Source organism: Carassius carassius, chromosome 43 (assembly GCF_963082965.1).
Source record: "Carassius carassius chromosome 43, fCarCar2.1, whole genome shotgun sequence".
NCBI lineage: Eukaryota > Metazoa > Chordata > Actinopteri > Cypriniformes > Cyprinidae > Carassius > Carassius carassius.
In genome coordinates, this window is record NC_081797.1 from 19,688,421 (window position 1) to 19,711,722 (window position 23,302).

At 37.6% G+C, this 23,302-nt stretch overlaps 1 protein-coding gene across 2 annotated transcripts; it reads left to right on the top strand.

The window, feature by feature from the left end:
- The first annotated feature begins 288 nt into the window (after window positions 1-288).
- Window positions 289-22,754, top strand: LOC132125285 (PHD and RING finger domain-containing protein 1-like). Of its 2 annotated transcripts, none has more exons than XM_059536635.1 (18): window positions 289-440; window positions 1,055-1,193; window positions 1,610-1,735; window positions 1,878-2,065; window positions 4,624-4,707; window positions 5,345-5,475; window positions 6,455-6,546; window positions 7,398-7,555; window positions 9,506-9,638; window positions 10,163-10,275; window positions 10,425-10,618; window positions 10,706-10,828; window positions 10,940-11,076; window positions 15,777-18,743; window positions 20,097-20,167; window positions 21,574-21,699; window positions 21,788-21,916; window positions 22,149-22,754. In XM_059536635.1, exons 2-18 carry the CDS (start codon window positions 1,100-1,102, stop codon window positions 22,305-22,307), a joined length of 5,025 nt encoding a protein of 1,674 aa, XP_059392618.1. In that variant the 5' UTR covers window positions 289-440; window positions 1,055-1,099; the 3' UTR covers window positions 22,308-22,754. The 2 variants fall into 2 exon arrangements, with proteins under 2 accessions (XP_059392618.1, XP_059392619.1); XM_059536636.1 differs by lacking the exon at window positions 289-440 and adding an exon at window positions 538-744.
- Window positions 22,755-23,302: the final 548 nt, after the last annotated feature.

Consider the following 23,302-nt stretch of genomic DNA (forward strand, 5'->3'; position numbering starts at 1 on the left):
ATAGGGACAAAAACCCTTTCAGAATTTACCAGTCAATTTAGAAAATGGCGAAAAAAAATATATATAGTATAAATATATACAAATAAAAATAAAATTATAACCAAAATGTAAACAGAATACCTGAAGAATGGCGGAAGGACTGTGTTTGTGTCACTATGGTCTTCAACAGCTGAAAGTTTAGTTCATGAATATTAATCTCGTATTTGCTTGGTAACCTTGCTCATTAATATTCATAAGCCCAAACCTTTACCCAAACAGGATTCATTCGTGAAATCTGTCCGTTGACTAGCGCCCACTGTCGGCCAATCGCAGACAGGGCGGAGCTCCCGTCATCTTATTAATATTCATGAGTATGATTCGTAGTTTTTCAGCCGGCCGCGTCAAAGACAAACGCCGTGTGGACTTCAAAACACAAATAATGTCTTACACAACCTTGCAGGGTAGGTACAAATACTCTAAATTATAACATCCCCGGTGATTTCAATAAATGAGACAATTACCGCCTTTAAAAGCTGTTTTGTACGGCCTGGTTATGAAATTGAACCAAAATAGCCGATGAGTTATATTTAGACTGAGGGCGAGAAGCACAGCTAGCTTGTTAGCTTTAGCCCTAGCTTTAGTGCAAATGCTCAGTGCTCAGTTTCACAAAATAAACTGACTTTCGGCTTTTTGCAATGACTATTTTTCACGTTTGCAATCCAGCTCGTTATAAACTCCCTGGAGTGTGTAGTTTAAATGCAGCATGTGAGTGTTTTTATCAGCTGGCTTGGTGTTAGCCGTTAGCATCAAGTCAATAACATTGTTTCGTATAAATAAAGCATTGAGAGTTATGCACATTGAGCCAAACCGTACAAAATTAAGACATTTATGAGGACATCTTAACGTGGCGTGCAAAAAAAATGCAGTTTGATGTAGCAGGTGTTTTGCTCTATTATTTATATGATGGTAAAGATAAAGCTTTGATTATTATGTGATTCTGGTGTGTTAATGCTGTCAGACATTGGTCTCACGTGGAGTGGATGTTGACAGTGTATGATGTTTTTGTGTCCCACAGGTGGTTCAGTGCTGAGATACATCTAGATCAGACCAGAGCGTGACCATGGATGAGGAGGACAGCCAGGATGAGATGATCAACAGGAACGTGTCCCACGGGAAAGGGAAGAGACCTGCCATGTCCATCATCTCTGACGACGGTTCGTAATCACAGGAAGTGTTGCATGCCCTGAATGATCTCTGTCCATCCTGGAAAGGATGATGCATGAGATAATAGTCAGAAATAATCTTGTTCTTATCAAACTATCAAGTTTTAGACATAAAATAAATACAAAATAAAGTTTGCATATGTTTTTGGATCATATTTGATACACAAGGCTTTTATGGCTCATATAATACAGTATCAATAATAATGTCAGAGTTAAGATTTCACAGCGAAAATATATAAATGCTGAACTTTAGTTTTTTTAAATGTTGTCTTTTTGATACTGATGAGTGGTCTTAGAAATCTGTGTATCAGTCAGATATGATCAATACATTGAATAAATACATATTTTTATTCTGTTTCCTGTTGTATTTTGAATGACTTCTCTTCCTGCACGTCACTGAACCTCAGAGGACGACTCGGCAGATGAGAGGGAATCAGAAGACGGAGAAACAGGCAGCGAGGAAGAGGATGATGACCAAGAGGAAGTCCTTGATGAAGAGGAGGAGGAGGAGGAGGAAGAGGATGAAAGTGAAGGTGAGATTTAACTTCAGCATGACTTCTTTATCGTTGTTAATGTAAGTTGATTAAATGAACGAATATCAAACCATCCTCAAAGAGACCTGGAGGGAAAACACTTGTTGTGTGTGTGCGTACCTGTGTACCTGTGTGTGCTCAGATGAGGACTCTGCTAAGGTGCTGGGAGGAGCTGTAGGGGGTGTTGCTGTGGATGCGGCGGGTCTGAGCTCAGACGAGGACTCGGAGAAATGCCCCGTCTGTCTGAACTCATTCCACGAGCAGCCCGTGGCCACGCCGGAGTCCTGCAACCACTACTTCTGTCTGGACTGCATCCTGGAGTGGTCAAACGTAAGACCGATTTAACCGATCACATCACTCCTGCGCTAACGTCTTGTCCATATTTGGTCACTGATTCTACACCGATATTCAGTATTATTCATAATATGCAGCTACAGGTAGCTGATGCAATAGTGTTCGAACATGTTGTATCGAAACAATACTATTATAGTTTAGATATTTGGATTTTTATTGTCGTAAAATTTGTGTATTTTAATTTTTTTTTAAAGTTGTATTTCAGTTTAAGGTAAATTTAGTGCTGTCAAACAATTAAACACATCCAAAATAAAAGTTTTGTGTGTGTGTGTACTGTATATATTTATTGTGAATATATAAATACACACACATGCATGTATAGATTTAAGAAAAATTTATATTTGTATATTAATAGGTATTTATATAAATATAAATATATACATGTAAATATTTTCAAAAACAATACTGTGTGTGTCTTTATTTTTATATACATAATAAATACACACAGCACACACATTATATCAACAAAAACGTTTATTTTGGATGCGATTGATCGTGATTAATCGTTTGAAAGCACTAGTTGGCTAGTGACTAGTTATTTTAGTATGTGAAGTTAAACTAAATGAATATGAGAAATGTGTCCTTGATAGGGCTGAAATCGACATTATCGACAATGTCGACAATAAAAAATTGTCGACAATAAAAAAATTGTTTAATTTGACCTAATTTAGAGCCTGCAATAATGCGGTTTGACCAGTAATTCAGCCCTCCTCGATGCAATTCAAGAGAAGAAGAGACACAGCGCTCAGCGCTGCTTCAGAGAAACGCACCCAAGCCGATTACCGAATGGCGTTTGGATATGAAAATATGATGCGCGTTTTCCTCTCAATAATGAAATAAACAACAACAACAAAAAAATCACAGCAGTGTGAAAGCACGACTTAAAATGCATCTTATTACACCAATGTAGATGTGTGCACGAGCTCAGTAAAGCATTTACGTCACGTCTATAGTATTTTATGCAATACCTTAAATCATGCAGCTTTATGGTATTAAAGATTATTATTAAATATTTGATTAATGTGATAGTTTGGTTTGCAGAGATCAAAGCTTAATATAGCTCAGGACTGTTCTGATTATCATAACCCAGTAAGGTATTTTAGGAGAGATTACTCTACAGTTAAAAGTTTTTGAATGGTAACGCTAAGATTTTTAATGTTTTTTTTTTTTCTTCTGCTCACCAAGCCTGCATATATTTGATCCAAAATACAGCAAAAGCAGTAATATTGTGCAATATTTTTACGATTTAAAATAACTGCTTTCTATTTGTATATTTTTTTTAAAATGTAATTTTATTCTTGTGATCAAAGCTGTATTTTCTCCAGTCTTCAGTGTAACATGATCCTTCAGAAATCCTTCTAATATGATGATTTGCTGCTCAAGAAACATTTATTATTATCAATATTTAAAACAGTTGAGTACATTTTTTTCAGGATTCTTAGATGAATATAAAGATCCAGAGATCAGAATTTATCTGAAATAAAAAGCTTTTGTAACATTATACGCAATACCATTCAAAAGCTTGGAGTCAATATCATTTTTTATTTTAATATTTTTTTGGGGGGGTTAATACTTCTATTTAGCAAGGATGCTTTAAATTGACAAAGACATTTATAATGTTACAAAAGATTTCTATTTCAGATAAATGCTGCTCTTCTGAACTTTCTATTCATCAAAGAAACCTGAAAAAAAATTATATTCAGCTGTTTTTAACATAATAATAACAATGATAATAATGAATGTTTTTTGGAGCAGCAAATCAGTATATTAGAATGATGTCTGAAGGATCATGTGACTGGAGGAATGATGGAAAAAATTCATCCTTGAAATCACAGGAATAAATTAAATTTTAAAATATATTCAAATAAAAATAAACAGTTAATTTAAATAGTAAAGAAATCTTTCAAAATGTTACTGTTTCTGCTGTACTTTGGATCAAATACATGCAGGCTTGATGAGCAGAAGATACTTCTTTAAAAACAATGTTACTGTTCAAAAATGTTTGACTGGTAGTGTATATTGTGAATAAAACAGTTTTTCCAAAAATAAAATATCACTTACCTTTATTTTGTTTCTTATCCATATTATATACTTACGAAAGGAGATGTTAGGCAGAATGATGTGTCCTTCAGGTAATTTTCATATAGTAATTGATGGGTTTCTCTGCCATCTCATTTTGTGTCTCAAATATTTATTTGTAAAAATTAATTGTATAATAATTGTACTTACATAATATTATTTTCTAAAGCTGAAGTGATTAGACTATCTTTTATTTATTTATGTAGAACAGTATTTTAACTAATTGCAAAAGCTGAATAATCAATCAAATTCTGTTGATTAATCAGTGAAATAATCGACGATTAGTCGATCCAATAATCGTTAGATTAATCGACTATCAAAAAAATCGTTTGTCGCAGCCCTAGTCCGTGGCAACTTGCTGAAAAAAAAACAAAGAAATAAGTGGTTTTTTTGTTGTTTTCTTTTATTTCAAGTGTTTTAGTTACACTGCACTGTCATGTTCTTTTTTTTCCCAGAATGCCAACTCTTGTCCTGTGGACCGGATAGTCTTCAATAACATTCTCCTGAGAAAGTGCTACGGTGGGAAAGTTCAGAAAACAGTGAGTCACATAAAGCATCATTTTAAAGGAGTTGAACACACAGGAACAACACAATACCAGAATTGAAAAAGAGTGGAAAAACTCAAGTTGTTTTTGTGATTGGTTGTGAAAACATGCCTTAGTTGACAATATGATTGTTGAAATGTATGAAATTACCTTTTTAAATCTACTATAAAAAGTGTTGCAATTACGATAAAATCATTTTATCAATTATAATAAAACATAATTTTTTTACATCACCTTCAATAAATTAATACGAACAAAACTGCACACACCTGATGCAGATGACATCCTGTAAGTCACACATTCAAGTCAGAAACAACACTGAAGTAGTCTAAACAAAACAAAAGTAATATTGTGAACAATGAACTCAAATAATTACGTCTGAATGTGAAGACATTTATATCTGAGAAACATCTGTCACTTCTACATTGTGTCAACAACTAAATTTCTAAGATGAGTAATTATTAGTAGTAGACCTTTCGCTACAGACTTGCTCTCTCGCTGATCTCTATAGCATATATATATAGATACTAGTTATATATATATACTAGTGATACTATTTAGTATTTTCACTATATATATAGCTTGAAGAACCCATTGAACGCACCTTACTATCAGCTTTGTGTTTGTGTAGATTGCGGTGAAGAAGCCTGTAAGACCTGGGGAGGAGCAGGAGGATGTGGACTTGGATCAGACCAGCTGTGAGATTTGCGGGGGTCGAGACCGTGAAGATCGTCTCCTGCTCTGCGATGGATGTGACGCTGGGTAAGAATCGAATCATTGATGTCCAGTCCTGCTCCTGGAGGGTCTTCCTAGAGTTCAGCGTCCAGTGAGTCTGAAAACACTGATTAGCTGCTTCGGCTGTGTTTAATTGGGTCTGGACTGAGGAGCCAAACTCTGCTGGAAAGATCAGCTACCTTGTGGGGTAGTTCATCAATGATTTCATAAGAATTAGACATTTAGCTCCTTTAAAATCAGACTGGACATGAAATGTGTGTGTATATATATATATATATTTCCGTTTAGACTATGAATAATATATGCAGCTAACATATTTGTTTTAATGCAAGCGCTAGCTAGCGCTAACGTTAGCATTAGGTCAGTAAAGTTGACTTATATCTGTTAAAAGAGGAGCTGTGTTGCTAAAAATGGTCATAATGGTCGAAATGCAACACTTTCGAACCATATTTAGTGTGTATGTGTACAAAGAAAGGTTTCCTATTGAGTAAAATGTTGCTTTGATTGGTTCTGCAATCATTTTTGTGTGTTTAAGCATTATATATGCATTATATACTCAAGTTTTTCAGCCTGGTTCTCATAAGAGTGCCTGGAGATTTGGTTTATGTCCTTACACTGCTCATAGTGTGACCCAATAAATATAATTATAAAAAAGTTAATTAATAGTGATGATGATATCATTGCACTTTATTTATTTATTAAAAAATTGTGTTAATACTGTTATATTGTAAAATAAAATGGAATATTAAATAAAAATAGAATTATTTTATTGTAAACCTTCAAATAAAATGCCAATATTTACTTTATGAATTTTCATAATTTTCAAACTTAAAATCAGCGAGCTTTTTATTTTTGGTGAGTTGCCGGTATGTAAGTGCTGCCGATTGAAGAGTGTCAGTGAATGAAATGTCACAGTTTTTTCTTTCTTCATTTATCACGTATGCGCTCCTGTGTACCGATATGTGCACCCCTGATTATGTATCATTTTGTGACTTTGTAATGGCAGGTATCACATGGAGTGCCTCACACCGCCGCTGGACGCTGTGCCTGTAGAGGAATGGTTCTGCCCAGAGTGCATCGCCAACAACCGCACATCAGGTCACCTTTCATTTCTCAAACCAGCCATTACATTAACCACTTATGTATTAGGGCTGTCAAATAATAATTTGAATTTCAAATATTTGTCGAATTAAAATTAAAAATCCACGCAATTGAATTTTAGGTGTGTATCAGACAGCTTTATCAGTGGCACTCATGATCTGTTGACGATGTAGGTGTCATTGCATTTGAACGTTTTTGTTAGCCTATCTGGTTGAGCATTCGAAATATTACGGAAAAACAACATCACTGTGGAGAAGTTCTATGGAAAAACAGAAACCAAGCCGATCACACAGAACACATAGGCTATTTATCATGTTTTCTATAGTGGCTTCTATCACCGTTGTACTCGCATTGTCTCGCACAAGACAGTCACATGTTTAGAAAGCCATGCAAAATTAAGTTCAACTTAAAAAAAAAATGTATGGCCTTTTTCCCCATCCCACTTAATCTCATGTTTTTAAATGAAAAACCGTACTCTTTGTGATTGGTTTTCGGTACTTATTATTAAACTATACATACATGCATCCAACTTAACTTGTATTTGGTTAATAAACATAATTTAAAACATGCAGGTTTTTTTTTTTTTTTTACAGAGATAGCTGTTATTTTATTGCTTTGAATAAACATGCATTAGTAATATTTTGCTCGGTGCGCCCTTGTGTCCTCATAAAAGAAGCCAAAAGCTTTTATATCCCTAACTGAAATTATGCCTTTTAAACCTCTAATATAATTTGAATATTGATCATATTTAAGTACACATTTCGAATTGAGTTTTTTCCTTCCATTTTGACAGCCCTGTTATGTATTGCTCTAATAACCATGTTTTTCCTGCTAATATCTTGTTTTAGGTTCTGAACAAATCAGTGAGGAGGAGAGCAGCTCTGTCCCCACCACCAGCCATCCCCGGTCCAGACCCACCCGTGCCATCGCACGCACCCAGCACAGCGAACGAGTTCGGGCCAACGTCAACAGACGGCGCATCACACAGGCACGCACTGCAGCGCAGGTTTGCATGATGCTTTGCTGTCTAACCACAAGTGTGTAACAGTGTCTTCACTGATGTCCTGCTGGGCTGAGATTGGTGTGTCACCGAGACGATGAATCCGCTCTAACCCATGTACAGGCGCTGGTCATATAATTAGAATATCATCAAAAAGTTGATTTATTTCACTAATTCCTTTCAAAAAGTGAAACTCATTATATTCATTCATTACACACAGACCGATATATTTCAAACATTTATTTCTTTTCATTTTAATGATTAGAATTGACAACTAAGGAAAATCCCAAATTCAGTATCTCAGAAAATTAGAATATTGTGAAAAGGTTCAATATTGAAGACACCTGGTGCCAGACTCTATTCAGCTAATTAACTCAAAACACCTGCAAAGCATTTAAATGGTCTCTCAGTCTAGTTCTGTAGGCTACACAATCATGGGGAAGACTGCTGACTTGACAGTTGTCCAAAAGACGACCATTGGCACCTTGCACATGGAGGACAAGACACAAAAGGTCATTGCAAAAGAGACTGGCTGTTCACAGAGATCTGTGTCCAAGCACATTAATAGAGAGGCAAAGGGAAGGAAAACATGTGGTAGAAAAATGTGTACAAGCAATAGGGATAACCGCACCCTGGAGAGGATTGTGAAACAAAACCCATTCAAAAATGTGGGGGAGAGAAAGAGTTGACCACAGCTGGAGTCAGTGCTTCAAGAACCACTACACACAGACATATGCAAGACATGGGTTTCAGCTGTCGCTTTCCTTGTGTCAAGCCACTCTTGAACAACAGACAGCATCAGAAGCGTCTTGCTTCAAAAAGGACTGGACTGCTGCTGAGTGGTCCACAGTTAAGTTCTCTGATGAAAGTAAATTTAGCATTTCTTTTGGAAATCAGGGTCCCAGAATCTGGAGGAAGAGAGGAGAGGCACACAATCCACGTTGCTTGAGGTCCAGTGTAAAGTTTCCACAGTCAGTGATGGTTTGCGGTTCCATGTCATCTGCTGGTGTTGGTCCACTGTGTTTTCTGAGGTCCAAGGTCAACACAGCCATATACCAGGAAATTTTAGAGCAACTTTATGGAGATGCAGATTAAATTTTTCAACAGGACCTGGCACCTGCACACGGTGCCAAAGCTACCAGTACCTGGTTTAAGGACCATGGTATCCCTGTTCTTAATTGGCCAGCAAACTCACCTGACCTTAACCTCATAGAAAATCTATGGAGTTTTGTGAAGAGGAAGATGCGATATGCCAGAAGGCCACTATCAGAGCAACCTGGGCTCTCATAACACCTGAGCAGTGCCACAGACTGATCGACTCCATGCCACGCCGCATTAATGCCGTAATTCAGGCAAAAGGAGACCCAACTAAGTATTGAGTGCTGTATATGCTCATACTTTTCATGTTCATACTTTTCAGTAGGTCAAGATTTCTAAAAATCCTTTCCTTGTATTGGTCTTAAGTAATATTCTAATTTTCTGAGATACTGAATTTGGGATTTTCCTCAGTTGTCAGTTATAATCATCAAAATTAAAAGAAATAAACATTTAAAATATATCAGTCTCTGTGTAATGATGCATGAATATAATATATAAGTTTCACTTTTTGAATGGAATTAAATCAACTTTTTGATGATATTCTAATTATATGACCAGCACCTTTGTTTTGTTCAAATACAAGTAAATGGGATAACAAAATGCTAGAACAAGTATGAATTCAAATATTGTAACTTTTAAGGTCTTTGCACACCGATTATGAAATCTCATCTATAATTTTTGAATGTTCAAAGAAAATAAGACACACTGCCGACCATATGGAAATGTCAGACTCTGTGTGCAAGGAGCTTTACTTTGCTCATACTTGGGCTTAGTGAGTGAACTTTGTGAATGTTTTGTGCAGTACTGCTTCAGATATGAGCTGATGTGGGTTTGATTCTGTGTGGTTTTGTGTTTTAGCTCGCTCCCAGATATATGATGCAGTCCACATGGTTGGACGAGACCATCAATGCTGTAGTGGCCGGACTCAACACGGCTGTTTATGTGCGAGACTTGACCCCTCGCTCCAAACCCCACCGGAGGAGAAAGACCGGTGAGACAGACTTGTTCTTGCTCATCTTATCACACATGGTCTGAATGTATGAAATCTGAAAAATACTTCAGAATCTGAAAAAATGGGGTTTTAAATGGTTTTTAATTGGACAATTTTCTATTCTGCTATATTCTGAAATGTAATTTATTTCTGTGATGTGCAGCTGTATTTTCAGCATCATTACTCCAGTCTTCAGTGTCACATGATCCTTCAGAAATCATTCTGATGTGCTGATTTCTGATTATCAATGTTAAAAACGCTAAAGTGCTGCTTCCCTGATAGTCTTTGATCAATCAAAATTTCAAAAGAAACCTTTATTTTTATTTTTTTTTTCAATTACAAATGTTTTTACCATTGCTTATGATTGATTTAATGTGTCCTTGTTGATTAAAAGTCTAAACTAATGTTAGGGCCTTCAAACCGTTTCTCCGGATTGGGTAACCTAAGATGGATCATAACCATAACATGGTTCTGTCTGTTGTTTCTGTCTGATCTGAATGGGATTCTCTTACGTGTTCATGCAGTTAAAAGAAGGAAAACCAAAAGCAAATCCTCAGCAACCTCAGGGGGAAAAACAAACATGGGAGTCAAGAGACGGAAACGCAAAGTGAGGAAGTCAAAATCCAGAAGAAAACTGGTGAGCTCTCAGCAGATGTGTAACCACTTGAAGTTGAAGTTTCTCTAGCCTGTTTTTCTTTTCTTTACCGTGTCCATGCAAGAGGACGTGACAGTTTGTAGTTATATGTCTGTCATAAAAGTGTGTTTTCTATCTTTTTGCCCTTTCAGGTCCTAAAGAAGGGAACCAATTCCCGAGGTCGTATTGCACGGAGTTTAGGCATTAAGAAGCCCAAGTCTGGCTCCATGATTCCTTCAGTTTATCGGCCTTCAGAGTACAGTTTAGGAAGCATGCGTGCAGAAATTGGAGCAGCCTCGCTCTCAGTGTATGGAGATCCCTTTGACCTGGACCCCTTTGACGATAGGTTAGGTTTTTATTACACGTACAATAACGGTCATCTCATTAACAGTTTATATTTCTAAACTTAGTTTTTGGATTTATGTTTTTTTAGGGAAGATGAGATTCAAGTCCCAACACCAGCCTCTGTTTTGGATGCTAAACGCCGTGGCCTTTCCCGTTCTGCCTTGCGTTCCCATCAGCCTGTGGCCAGACCCATATCTGCAGGACTCTCCAGGTAGCTACTAAAGGGGGGCGGGGGATAATTTCTACTTAAATGTGATTGAAATCACATTGGAAATAAGTTTGAGTTTGGGATGGGTGATCCTAGTCGTGTGCTGGTTTCCAGGGGAGGTGTGAGTGTCCCAGAGGAAGCCCCTGTATCAGATCTGCTGGGAAGCATCCTCAGTGGTCAAAGCATGCTCCTCATGGACAGTTCAGATGTGGTCATCAACAGAGATGGTTCCCTCAAAGCAACCAAAGGTGGTAAGTCATGCTTTGGAGATTTTAATATCAACTCTTTGCTACTGGTAAGCAGGAGAGGTTTTTTTTGTCTTTCTCAATTAGGGTTGTGTGCTATACAGGTACTAAAATGATATACTAAATGAAAATGGCAACAGAAAAACAATAAAAACAGTAAGTGAGTTTGGTAAATCATTGAATTGGGTGTCATCATCAAAGCTCATGCAGCCAGCGATGACCGTAAACCTCAACTGCTTTGATTTTACCATTACATTTTTAAATAAGCATAAAAAAATCTTTGTCTCTGCGTTTTCAAGCAAGTGTTGGCTCTGTTATATTAAAAGGACTGTCTTTTTTTTTTTTATAAAGTATTTTAATGTACAGGGGGCTTAAATGCATTTTATCAGAGATCATTCAGTGTAACAGGAACCAGTTATTCTGAAAACAAAAAAAAACTGACGGTCATTCGACATTATCAGATGGCTCCAGAGAAGTGAGTTTATTGCTCTTAAACACTTGATTTCATCTTTTCATGGTGTGGTAACAGGTTACAAAAACACTGGTCTTTCGGTGAATTGCCAAAAAAAAACTCTTTCTGTTCGATTTTTTTGAAAAATAAGATGTTTTGAATAGTTGTGATTATCTTTACTGCTCAAGCTCAGTGTTTGAAATGGATGGCCAGTTGATTGAATGAAGAAACGTCTATTTTAGCTGATATTGCAGGCAGTGTAATGCAAATTCTCTCTTACACTGTAACACTGTAGAAATAACAATTTATCTTATTGATATTACAGATAAATGAGGAATGAGTAATATGTGTTAAACTTGTGTAAAAAGCCAAAAAGCTTTATGAAGTGTGGACCCAGTAGCTCAGGTGTCACTCTTAAAGCCTGTTCTCACCAATACCAAACCCTATGACAGTAACCATCTTTGCCTCCACACCGATACACAATAGCACTGTTCATTCTGAGCATGTGCTGCAGGTTTGTTGTCTAACACTTTAAATGCTGGAGCTCTTTAAAGTTTAATGGATTCTGATTGGCTGTCAATGCTTTTATCGTTCATCAGCTGGAATAAAAATCCAACAATATAAGAGATTACAACAATATTGTTTCTCTGTGCAGTTAGCGTTAGTTGTGCTGTGTTTTTCTGAAATGTCACGATTTTATCATAATTATTTTTCATGTTGGTTTTACTATTTTGCAAGTTGTCTGAGCATTACAGTCAAACTAATTTCCCAAATTATAAAGACAAAGCCTTTCAGGATAAAAAAAAAAGAATGGCAGATATTTAGGCCAAAGTGGGCGAGGATAAAAAATCTTTGTTCTTATTTTTTAATAACAAAGGTAAAAGAATGACAAAGATACACATTACAGCTACACATACATATAAAACAAACGGTGCTTTATTTTCAGGTACAACAGGTTTATTTAGCAGAGCATTCAAGAAATTGAATGAACAAATATAAAAATTAAAACACTATATAAACTAATTCCTTAAGCAACTGTATTAAATTTCTTCAGTCAAGAGCAGTGAGTGATTTTTCACTTTCACTCTCATTAACGTTAAAGGAATAGTCCACCTAAAAATAAAAATTCTGTCAGCTGTCTGTCAATTCTGTCATAGTGTTTTATTTTTATTCCATTTACTCACTCAAAAGTGGTTTTAAACCTGAATGAGTTTCTTTCTTGTTCTGAACATAAATGCTGTTTTGAGGAACGAGGATAACCAAACAGTTGCTGGTCCACAGTGACTTCCAGAGTATTTTTTGCTACGATCAAATTCAATGTGGACCAACAACTGTTTGGTTACCCACATTCTTCAAAATATCTTATTTTGTGTTCAGCACAAGAAAGAAATTAATAGAGGTTTGGGACAATGTGACAGTGAGTAAATAATGACAGAAATGAAATTTTAGGGTGATCTATCACTTGACAGAAATGACAGTAGGCTGCATGTTAATAGGCCTACTGTCCCTTTAAGACCTGCATGCATCTGATATACAGAAAACGCAAAAGATAACTTGGTTCAATAATCAGGTGCTGTTTGACAGGCTTTTGCTCGGGCGCTTCGGGTGAATGCGGCACTCAGAAATAGCACAGGTCAGACCAGCGTGCAAATGAAACATTTAAAAGCACATACAAATAATGTGAGTGTAACTCTACTGCTGAGTTAACACTGCTGTGAATGCATGTGGTGTTGTTCAGTATATGACAAAGCGCCACGGCAGCTGACAGAATGTGCGCTGTAGCACCATACTATATTTCTTCAAAAGTAGATCGTGGAGACATTATCGTCCACAATCAAAAATCGTCATTTTGCGCACCCCTTATTGTGCTGTTGAATCCGGTATTCTTTTATAGGTTTATTACTATTATTATTTTTTTTAATCGTTATCATACTTGGTGTGAATGGGCATTTAGCCAGGGAAAAGATATTGAGAATTGCAATTGTTGGAATAAAAGCTTGCCAATATTTTTGGGTAGAGAGTCCCTCCTCACTACAGTGTCACAAGTTCAAGAGAGATCACTGAGAGAGATCTCCACCCAAATATTCATCCTGATAATGTTATTTGGCAGACAAAGTATTGAGATGTATGGCTGCAAGCAGCAATTTTCAGTCCGAACAAGATCGAAACGAAGTGACAAGCTGAGCAAGCATAGCAGGGGAGCGTCAGTAAAATGCTTATTATATTTCAACATTTGCTTTTGCAGTCATTTAGTCAGGAATATTATTAAAACTAATGTAATGACATTAATACTAAAAATATATTTTAATTATGGGAACAATGGTGATAATTTTGCTCTTTTTTGCAAATCGTCATTCAGAGTAACAAACCATGGTCATTCAGCATAACTTATGCTAATAAATGATATATTTATGTAAAAATTAAACAATATAGTTATTCTGACCTGTACGTATTAAAACTAGTGGTGGGCCGTTATCCGCCTTTTTTTTTTTTTTAAAGAAGCTTCCCAATGGAAACCTTGACAAGACGCACGCCTGTTTCACACATACTCCGTCTGCAGTGCGTATGCAGTCCGTGTGCGTTACATATTTGGTGCTGAAGCAGCATGGACTCATACTCATTGTGTTTTCACACAGGACTCGTTTGCAGTCCGCTACTCGGTACATGAACGATCGCTGCACTGCTGCAGCCGCACCGCTCCTGGAACACACTGACGGACCGCAACCGCGGGAACGCTGGAATCCGTTAACATGGGTGCATAAAAAAAACACGCAACGCATACACACTGCAGACGGATTATGTGTGAAACAGGCGTAAGGTTGTTTGCACCTTGTACAATGTGGAATTTGTTTACAGCTTTCTCAAGCAGTTTGTGATGCATTTTGGAAACAGGAGATGAACCCCTGGTCTAAAGCACCACATGGCTTGAGAAACCCATTCTCAAAGACCTAACGTTACTTTTAGTCTTTATTTTATTTGGGTAGCACACCTATTCTAAATGCCTTAGGCAGAATTCAAATAAGCCATTTTAATCTAGATTAATTCCAAGATTACAGTGAGATTAATCTAGATTAAAAAAAGTATGTATGCCCACCACTAATTAAAATACAAAAAAGAATATGTGTTCATACTAAATTGTATTATATTTGAAATGACTAACTTCCTTACAAAAACTTTTTGCTGGCAAATGGAAAAACTTAGTGGTTTGAATGACATTAGCAAAGTATAAAGATAAAAAAATTAAAGTTGATTGATATATTTGAGGGCTGCGCTGTGATGCTTAAATAGGGTGTTTTAATATGTCATCAAATAATTCATGTTTTAAATATGCCTAACAAGATTTTCTGGTACATATTGTTACACCGGCTATATATATATATATATATATATATATATATATATATAGCCGGTGTATATATATATAGCCGGTGTATATAATTATATAATTGTTATCTTTAAATAGCGTGATGTCATCTTTATATTTGATATCGTTTTTCTGAAATATTGGCATTCTTGGCCATCATAAAATCCATATTGGTTGACCTCTGAATAACAGTTATATATGACACTGTTAGGTGGTGGTTAATTGACATTTTGACTGAGCACAATGAATCGCAAACTTTGAAGTATTCCGTAGTGCTGTCAAATGACCGCATACAAAATAGTTTTTGTTAACATAATATATGTATGTGTACTGTGTATATTTAAATACACACACATACATGTATATATTTCAGAACTATGCAAATTTTATATATTAAATATATTTATTTATAATATAAATTATGAATATAAATATAGACCTGTAAATACATGTAGATATTTTCTAAATATACCATATGTTTGTGTATTTATATTTACATAATATACACCTAAAACACACATTATGCAAACAGAAACTTTTATTTTGGATGTCATTAATTGCAATTAACCGTTTGACAGCACTAGTATTCCCATATTTATTTGCATGAGATGAGTGTCAATCTTATTATCCCAAAACAGCAAATAAACCTGGAAAGAGTATTGAACAAACATACAAATCCAAGACTAACAACTCTATAATCCTAGAGTATATAACAGTCATGCACAATGTTTCAGTGATTCATATTTGATCTATAATGGATGCAGCATTAGTATTTTGTTTTTATTTTGCAGCCACACACATAAGCCAGATCTTTTTGATTGTTTTAGCAATAGTAACTTGATGATGTATGTACGTCCTTTCAAAAGGAAAATGTTTCTTTGTTCCTTTCAGTGTCCCTGTCCTTGCCAAGAAACACTTCCCCTAGAGGTTCAAGCTTAGAGGAAACAGGGAACACCCCAAACTCAGAAACAAGTCTCATTCAACCCTCTGGAGGGGCTGGTCCTTCCTCCAGCCCATTGAGGAGGCCCCCACCAGCACACAGCTCTCCTGGGTCCTGTTCCACACCACAGAATCCTATGTCTCCACTCTCCCCTCATCTTCCTCACTCTCACCTGTCTCCCTTGGGACATCCCCGATTGCATCAGGGAGCTCCTCATAGGCCTGTCACCCTACACCCACCTAGACCTGGGAATAGCCACTTGAGCACCAATGGGATTAGAAGTCAACCCCTCTCAAGGATGCCAAATGGCCCTTCTGATTCTCCCCATCAAGACAAGGATGGTCCTGTCAGACAACCACCTGTCAAAAAGCCCCCTCCTAAGCCTGTATGGGTGGATGTTTCTGTATTGCCAAGAATACCAAAAATTAAAAGGGACAGTATCTCCAGTGCAAATAGTAGCAGTAGCAGTACTTTGCCTGGGTCTTCAGCAAACAGCTTAGCAGGCAATACAGGTAGAGAACATACCATTGACCAACAAGGTACAGGTGCGAGTCAGCAAAACAGGACGGTGGATTCTCAGAGGCAAAGAGCAGATCGAACTGGTACTTCATCATCATCATTTTCCAGCTCTTTCACCTCTTCTACATCATCTTTTAGTGCCTCTTCAAACTCGTGTCCCTCTTCTTCTTCTGTCAGTTTCCGTATAAATGCTAGCGGAAACCCCTGGCAAGCACGGCGACTTCCTGCATCAGGAGGGACTCTGCCTGGAGGTGATGAGGAATCAATAAAGAGGAATAATAAAAGCAAACAGATGCTGTTGTCTTTAAAAGCAAAAGCCAAAGAGGAGAAAAGTGAGATCTATGATCCCTTTAACCCTACGGGGTCTGATTCCTCTGATAATGAATCAGAAAATGAGGGTCCTGATGTTGGCGTCCAACATGGTGGACCTCGGGTGCCAATTGAAGCCAGTGAGGATGCCTGTCATCCAATCAAATCTGAGCCTCTGGATGTACACTCTGATACAGAGAGAGGCTTGGAAATGTGTGCAGAAGTTAAAACAGAGCCAGAATATTTGTGGGACAGACCATGCAATGAATCTCCACATCATTCAGACACAATGCATAGTCCATATCCCTCAGGAGGTCCTGCTTTGGATTCAACTAGATGCGAAGCAGGCATGGATACTGGAAGTGGTGGATCTCCAGGAAGCCCTTTTAAGAAAACTGAAGAGCACTCCAGATCAAGCTCGTCATGCAGTGAAATAAATGTTAAAGTGGAGGTGAAGTCTGAACCGGAGACTGGACCTCCACCCATCAGGCCCCAATCAAAGTCACTGCAAGAGTCTCAAGCCAATCTAAAACAAGCTTATAAAGGAAATGGGGTGTGTAAAGAGCTACCTTCAGTCAGTGGTGCTTTTAATTCTTCTAACACAGCTAAAGAAAAGGAGGAAAGCCCTCAGAAGGCCCAGTCCAAGGATAGGAAGTGGCCACCATTAAACTCGCAAAGCCTTTCATCTAAAGACTCCCATAAAAAGAAACACTCAAAGTTAAAAGAAAAGAGAAGGTCACGCTCAAGGTCAAGGGATCGGCGGAGATCGAAAGAGAGACCGCGTTCCCGCTCAAGATCAAAAGAAAGGCGACGTCCGCGATCAAGAGACCGGAGGTGTTCCTCGAGTTCCAGCAGCAGAGAAAGGAAGACCGGTGGGAGAAGAGTGAGTCGCGAGAGGAATGATAGCCGAGGGAGAGAAAGACATCATAAGAAGAGGTCTAAAGAAAGAAGGCACTCCCGATCTCGTTCATTTTCTAAATCAAGATCCAGAGAAAGGAGGAGAACATCAAAGGATCAAGGTGAGACTAGGCTTAAGAGGCAGAAGTCAAGATCAACATCTAGGGAGCGTAAACGGCGGGAGGATCGATCCGAGATCTCTCTGCATACAGAAAGGAGTTCCCATAAGTCTACAGAGTCCATGTCCACTGAATTACATGAGCCTGCTCTTCGTGCAAAAAAGACCACAACGCCTGGGAAGACACAGAGAGATGCGAGACCACATGAGTGTGAGACAACTGTTGCGTTACCATCAGTTAAAGTTGAGATCAAGGCTCATGGACTTGTGTCATCAAGTCATGATGACCACACCAGAACACTTGAAGAAAGCATGGATGATGTTTCACTTGAGCTGCTTAATCCTAATGAAATTAAACAGGAGGAACCTTGGCTCTCGGGTTCTTGCAAGGAGTTGAAAGACATCAAAAAGGAGGAGGAAATCTGTCTCAACTTGCATGGAAAATTAGATGGCATTAAAGAGATTGAGAAAGAAGAGGTGACATCTTTAGCCGTCTTCAGCATGGAATCACCAAATGTTAATGAAATTAAATCCGACAGTGCTGATTTAGAGAAGAGCCATTCTTGTTTACAGGATGAGATGAAAGGGCAAGAAATGGTTGTTGAGACAAAAACAATAAAAATTGAAAAAATATGGCCTGATGAAGATGATTCACCAAGCTGCAGTGAAAACCCTCTCGTCATCAGTTTTGAAGTGCCTGACATAGATTCAGTGAACTGTAAAAAGAAACCCACTGAGTCTTATCATACACCACCTTTGGTGGAGGACATGGAGATGTCACCTCTTCGGCCGCCCGACCTGCCAATTAAGCAAGAACCTGTTCTTTCCTCTGATGAAGATATCAGTGTTGATTACTTGATTGATAATTTAGACTTCATTAAGAAGGAAATGAGTGAGAGCTCTGTGGCCGACTCAACAGAAGCTGTCGATCCACAGTCTGCCATCCCAGAGGCTCCAGCAGAGAAAAAACAAATTACTGAAACAGTTACACCTGGTGCAAAGTCTAAATCGCAGGGAAAACGAGTTACCTGGAATTTGCAGGAACCAGTAGAACCCCAGTCTGAGAAATTAAGCAGTGAGTAAAAATGTTTTTACTTCTTGATTTGCCCTAATTAGTTTTGCTCCCTATTCACGCCAAGTCTGAATTTTAGATGGTTTCAATAGTTGCATTACAGTTGTTCATCAATGACCAGTGGTGTCCAATCCTTCTCCTGAAGGACCAATGTCCTGCACAGTTTTACTCCAACCAGATCCAACACACTTTCCTAGATGTTTTTTGTGAATCTGAGGACCTTCATCAGCTGCTTCAGGTGAGCTACGTTAGGGTTGTAGTGCAGTGGCCCTCTAGGAACAGGTTAGGACACCCTTACTTAAGCTCCAGCCTAACCCACCATACTTGTGTGGGAAGTTTAGTCTCCGGACAGATCCAGCCTTCGAAATGAGACCCAGCATTTGACATTTTAATACTGGTTCAGGTCTGTTTAATTAAGGTTGGACCTGAACTCAATGTCATTGGCCCTTCAGGAGAATGATTGGATACCCCTGGTCTGTAACGAACTCTGCAACTATTGAGATGATGACTAAGGGTGTGTTCACACTTGTATTTTGGTTCATTTGGTCCAGACCAAAAAGGAAAATTATACATTTGGTCCTGGTCCGCTTAGCGTTCACATTGGCATTTTTGACATCAAACCTAAAGGCATATTGACAAGTTCACAAACTGATTGGTCGACTTGAATGACACATGCATAACAGAACTAACTGAACACCCCAAACAAAAGGTACGTTAGATTTAAAGCAGCACTGCTGGTGAATGATATCTAAGCATGATATCTAAGCTCCCGATCAGTCTGCACAGCGCTGCTTTAAGTTGAACACACCTAATGCCGTCTGTTGGATGAAGCTCACTCATTCTTGCGTGTACATATTATTTTAATTTCACCACCTGCAAACTCACAAGGAGCTCATAAAATGCACTTTACCTCATCGTTCCTCCACGTTTTCCCTCTGCTCATTTTGTTTTGGTTACACCGTGCTGTCAAATCATGTCGCATAGCATCGTATCTTGTCATTTCATCCTGTTTTTGGTTTCTTTAGAAGTATTTGGTCCAAGTTGCTTCATATTTCATTCGAACTGCATCAGAGTTTGTTTGGAAGGGGACCGAGACCCATCTTTTTAGCGGTCTCGGCCCGCTTGTTTGGAGTGTACCAGGGTTTTGATGGCAGTTCACACTTACTGAAATGAACCTCACTAACAGAGCAATCGCACCAGGGTTCATTTTAATTGAAACAAACATGACAAGTGTGAATACATCCTAATTGTCTTCAGTCACAGCAGATTTAGTGTGAATCTTTCAGGTAACCTAAAACTAAAACGTTTTTGAAAACTAGTTAAAATATTCTGAATGTTTTTACATGCCTCTTTTAGAACTTGCACTCTTCAAATTAAAACTCAAGCAAGAAGGATCGCGAAGGTCTGCTACAATCCCACATAACCAGGTACAGAGAGAAATGTTCCCCTGACACCCTCATTTAACATTTCAATTTAAAGGGTTACTCCGCCCAAACATTTACATTTGGACATTAATCATTTACCTCCATGTCATTCAAACCCTTAAAAGCTTTGTTCGTCTTCGTAACACAGTTTAAGTTATTTTGGATGAAAACTGGGAGTCTTGAGACTGTCCCATAGACTGCTAAGTAACTTACACTGTCAAGGCCCAGAAAAGTATGAAAAACATTGTCAGAATTGTCCATTTGCCATCAGTAGTTCAGTCTGAATTTCATGAAGACAAAAAACAAAAATAATGACTTCATTCAACAATTTGTCTCCTGAGTGATAAAGGGGGTAAGTGATTAATGACAAAATTTTTGTTTTGGGGTGGAGGAGTATACCTTAAGCTGGCTGATTTCATGTTTTCTAACTCGAGATTCACTATTGCATGACTTCTTCAGAAGACAACAGATATTTTGAAGACATTTGATTTCAAATGTAACCCACATTGACTTTGAGATTATCATAACCAGTGTCCATCACATATGTGGATTGATATCAAAAAGTTTTTTTATCTCAAAATTCCAGATCACCATAAGTTCATACTGCTGTTACTGTGTACAATTTCTCTGCCAAGCGAAATATGGTGAGACCCGTTTTCTGGGTTTGGTCAGGTGACATTCAACATATGCCCCATTATAGTACATAATTGCAGAATTATTATAACACTTTCTAACTGAAAAGGAACTCTAAAATTTTGCCTCTTGAACAAGCTTTTGAATTTTAATAGCACAAAAATGTAAACGAGACTGTCACTTGAAAAATTTCTCCACTCTTAATAGAAATGATTTTGGATACCAGTGCATATCATGATTATTGCCCGTCAAATGTAGTTGCTTCGAGCATCCAGAGGGTGTCATCGTGTCACTATTTGCATTCATAATTTGCAGCTTGCTGCTGGAGGCGTTGAAAACAATGTTGATCCCATTTATATTGTACCCATGTGATCGAAACTGAAAGCAGCCATACAAGGATTCACTTCAGAAGAAATGAAAGTTAACATTACTCGTGGAAATTGCATCCTCCTTTCACAAGGAGTGTACCAGACAAAAACGAGTTTATCATGATTTATGAGGGTTATTATTATGTCTTGTTTTTTTTTTTTCAGCAGTTGATGCTGATTGTTTCTGTGATGTTTAGCAATCATCAGCTACATAATATAATGAATAAAAATAAAAATAAGAATCATTCACATTACTTGACATTCCCTTCAGCAAAGGGAAATCCCAGAGCACAGAAAGTTGAGACACCTCACAAATCTTATGAACATTTGATGGGAATGTTCATTATCTGAGACAGTTGGAGTGCTGTTATGGGCACCTCAATACTACCATATTGTTTCGTATTAAAGGATAAAGCTTCATCTCAGGCTGAACCAAAACTTATGGCATCAGCCTCCAGCCTTCCTTCCCAAGATGAATCCATCAAACCAAAATCCCGCAAAGACGTTATACACGACCCCAATCAGACCGAGAAGGTGACTAGAGCACAATTACATTGCATCTCATTTTTCATTGCATTGTCTTGATGTCATGAATTTTTAAACAGTGTTTGTCTTTCTGTAGTACATGAAGAAACTTCATATGCAAGAGCGAGCAATAGAGGAGGTCAAACTGGCCATAAAACCCTTCTACCAGAAAAGAGACATCACGAAGGAAGAGTACAAAGAGATTTTGCGCAAAGCCGTCCAGAAGGTAATTGCGTGACGTCAGATGTTTTCTTTTGAGGTTGTTTTTCCATATCCACTTCCTTGTATGGTGTATTAAGACTATTAAGTAAACTCCTGTAATGAACACAGTTGCATATACAAATGCTATTTTGTTTCCCTCCGTTCCAGTGGTCCATCGCTTAACTGAATTATGAAAGCATACTCATGTTGCCATGCGAAAATAACCCCATTCATATCATCTTTGTCTCATTTTCAAGGTGTGTCATAGCAAGAGTGGGGAGATCAACCCGGTGAAAGTAGCCAACTTGGTCAAAGCCTATGTGGATAAGTATAAACATGCAAGAAAACACAAGAAAGAGGAATGTGGGCAAATCCAGCATGCAGACGTCCCAAAAGACACCCAATCCCCAATGTGAGGCCGAGGGTAACGGCTACATATTTTTCAGATGGTATCTTACACTTAATGGTGATCAACAGTAGATTTCGATGATTTTTTGTTTTAATTCTGTGCATTTCTAAGACATGGGAAACTCTTAAGGGCTCAAAATCTTGTCATCAGTTATCAAATTAACCTGTTTGAATGTTTGTATGTTTTCTTTTGAATCTAAAGATCATCTGGAAATGTCCAGATCCAGAATGGGTTACAAATCTTTGTTTGCCACTGTTCAAACCTGCTATTTTAAGATGATACGATGAAGTTGTCAGACAGGCTCTTGCATTGTCAGACGTGTGTGTGCATGTATACGTCATATACACACACACAATACTCTTGATCCTGTAGTTCCACCATGAATAATTGACACTGGAGAGAATAGTAATTGTTTTGTGGTTAATGAGAATAAAAGCATTTAGTTGAGGAACAAGGTGCAGAAGATGCTCTGCGTAAATACTCGAGTATTTATTTGAATTAAAATATCTTTCTGATATCCAGTTTTTATGAGACTCTGGAATCAATTTGGTTGTTTAAAATCTTTTTGTGTACTAATATAGGTAAACCAGGAAAACTTGCAGCAGACCTCACCCTCATTAAAATGCTTTTGTTGTAAATAGAAAAATAATAAGGTTCTCTCATGACACACGTGAATGGCTGTAATTTGCCTTTTCTTTTCAGTTGAAATGTGGCTGTTTTCATTTAAAAAAAATTCTGATTGCTATTGTTTTCTTTTTTTCTGTTTGTGGATGACATGCTAACAAATGACATTCAGCCTATAAAATAATGAACCATTTCTTTATGCACTTCTAGGATTTAAATGAAAAGTATTAATTAGAAAAACTGATCGCTAAAAGTGTATTTCAAAAGCTGTTTTTCTGAACCCTTTTCACTAATTATGTCGTTTTATTTGCTTGAGAAATGTTTGTCTGAATTGATCATGTAACTTGAGTTGCATCTCGCGGTGAGGCGTGCAGAACG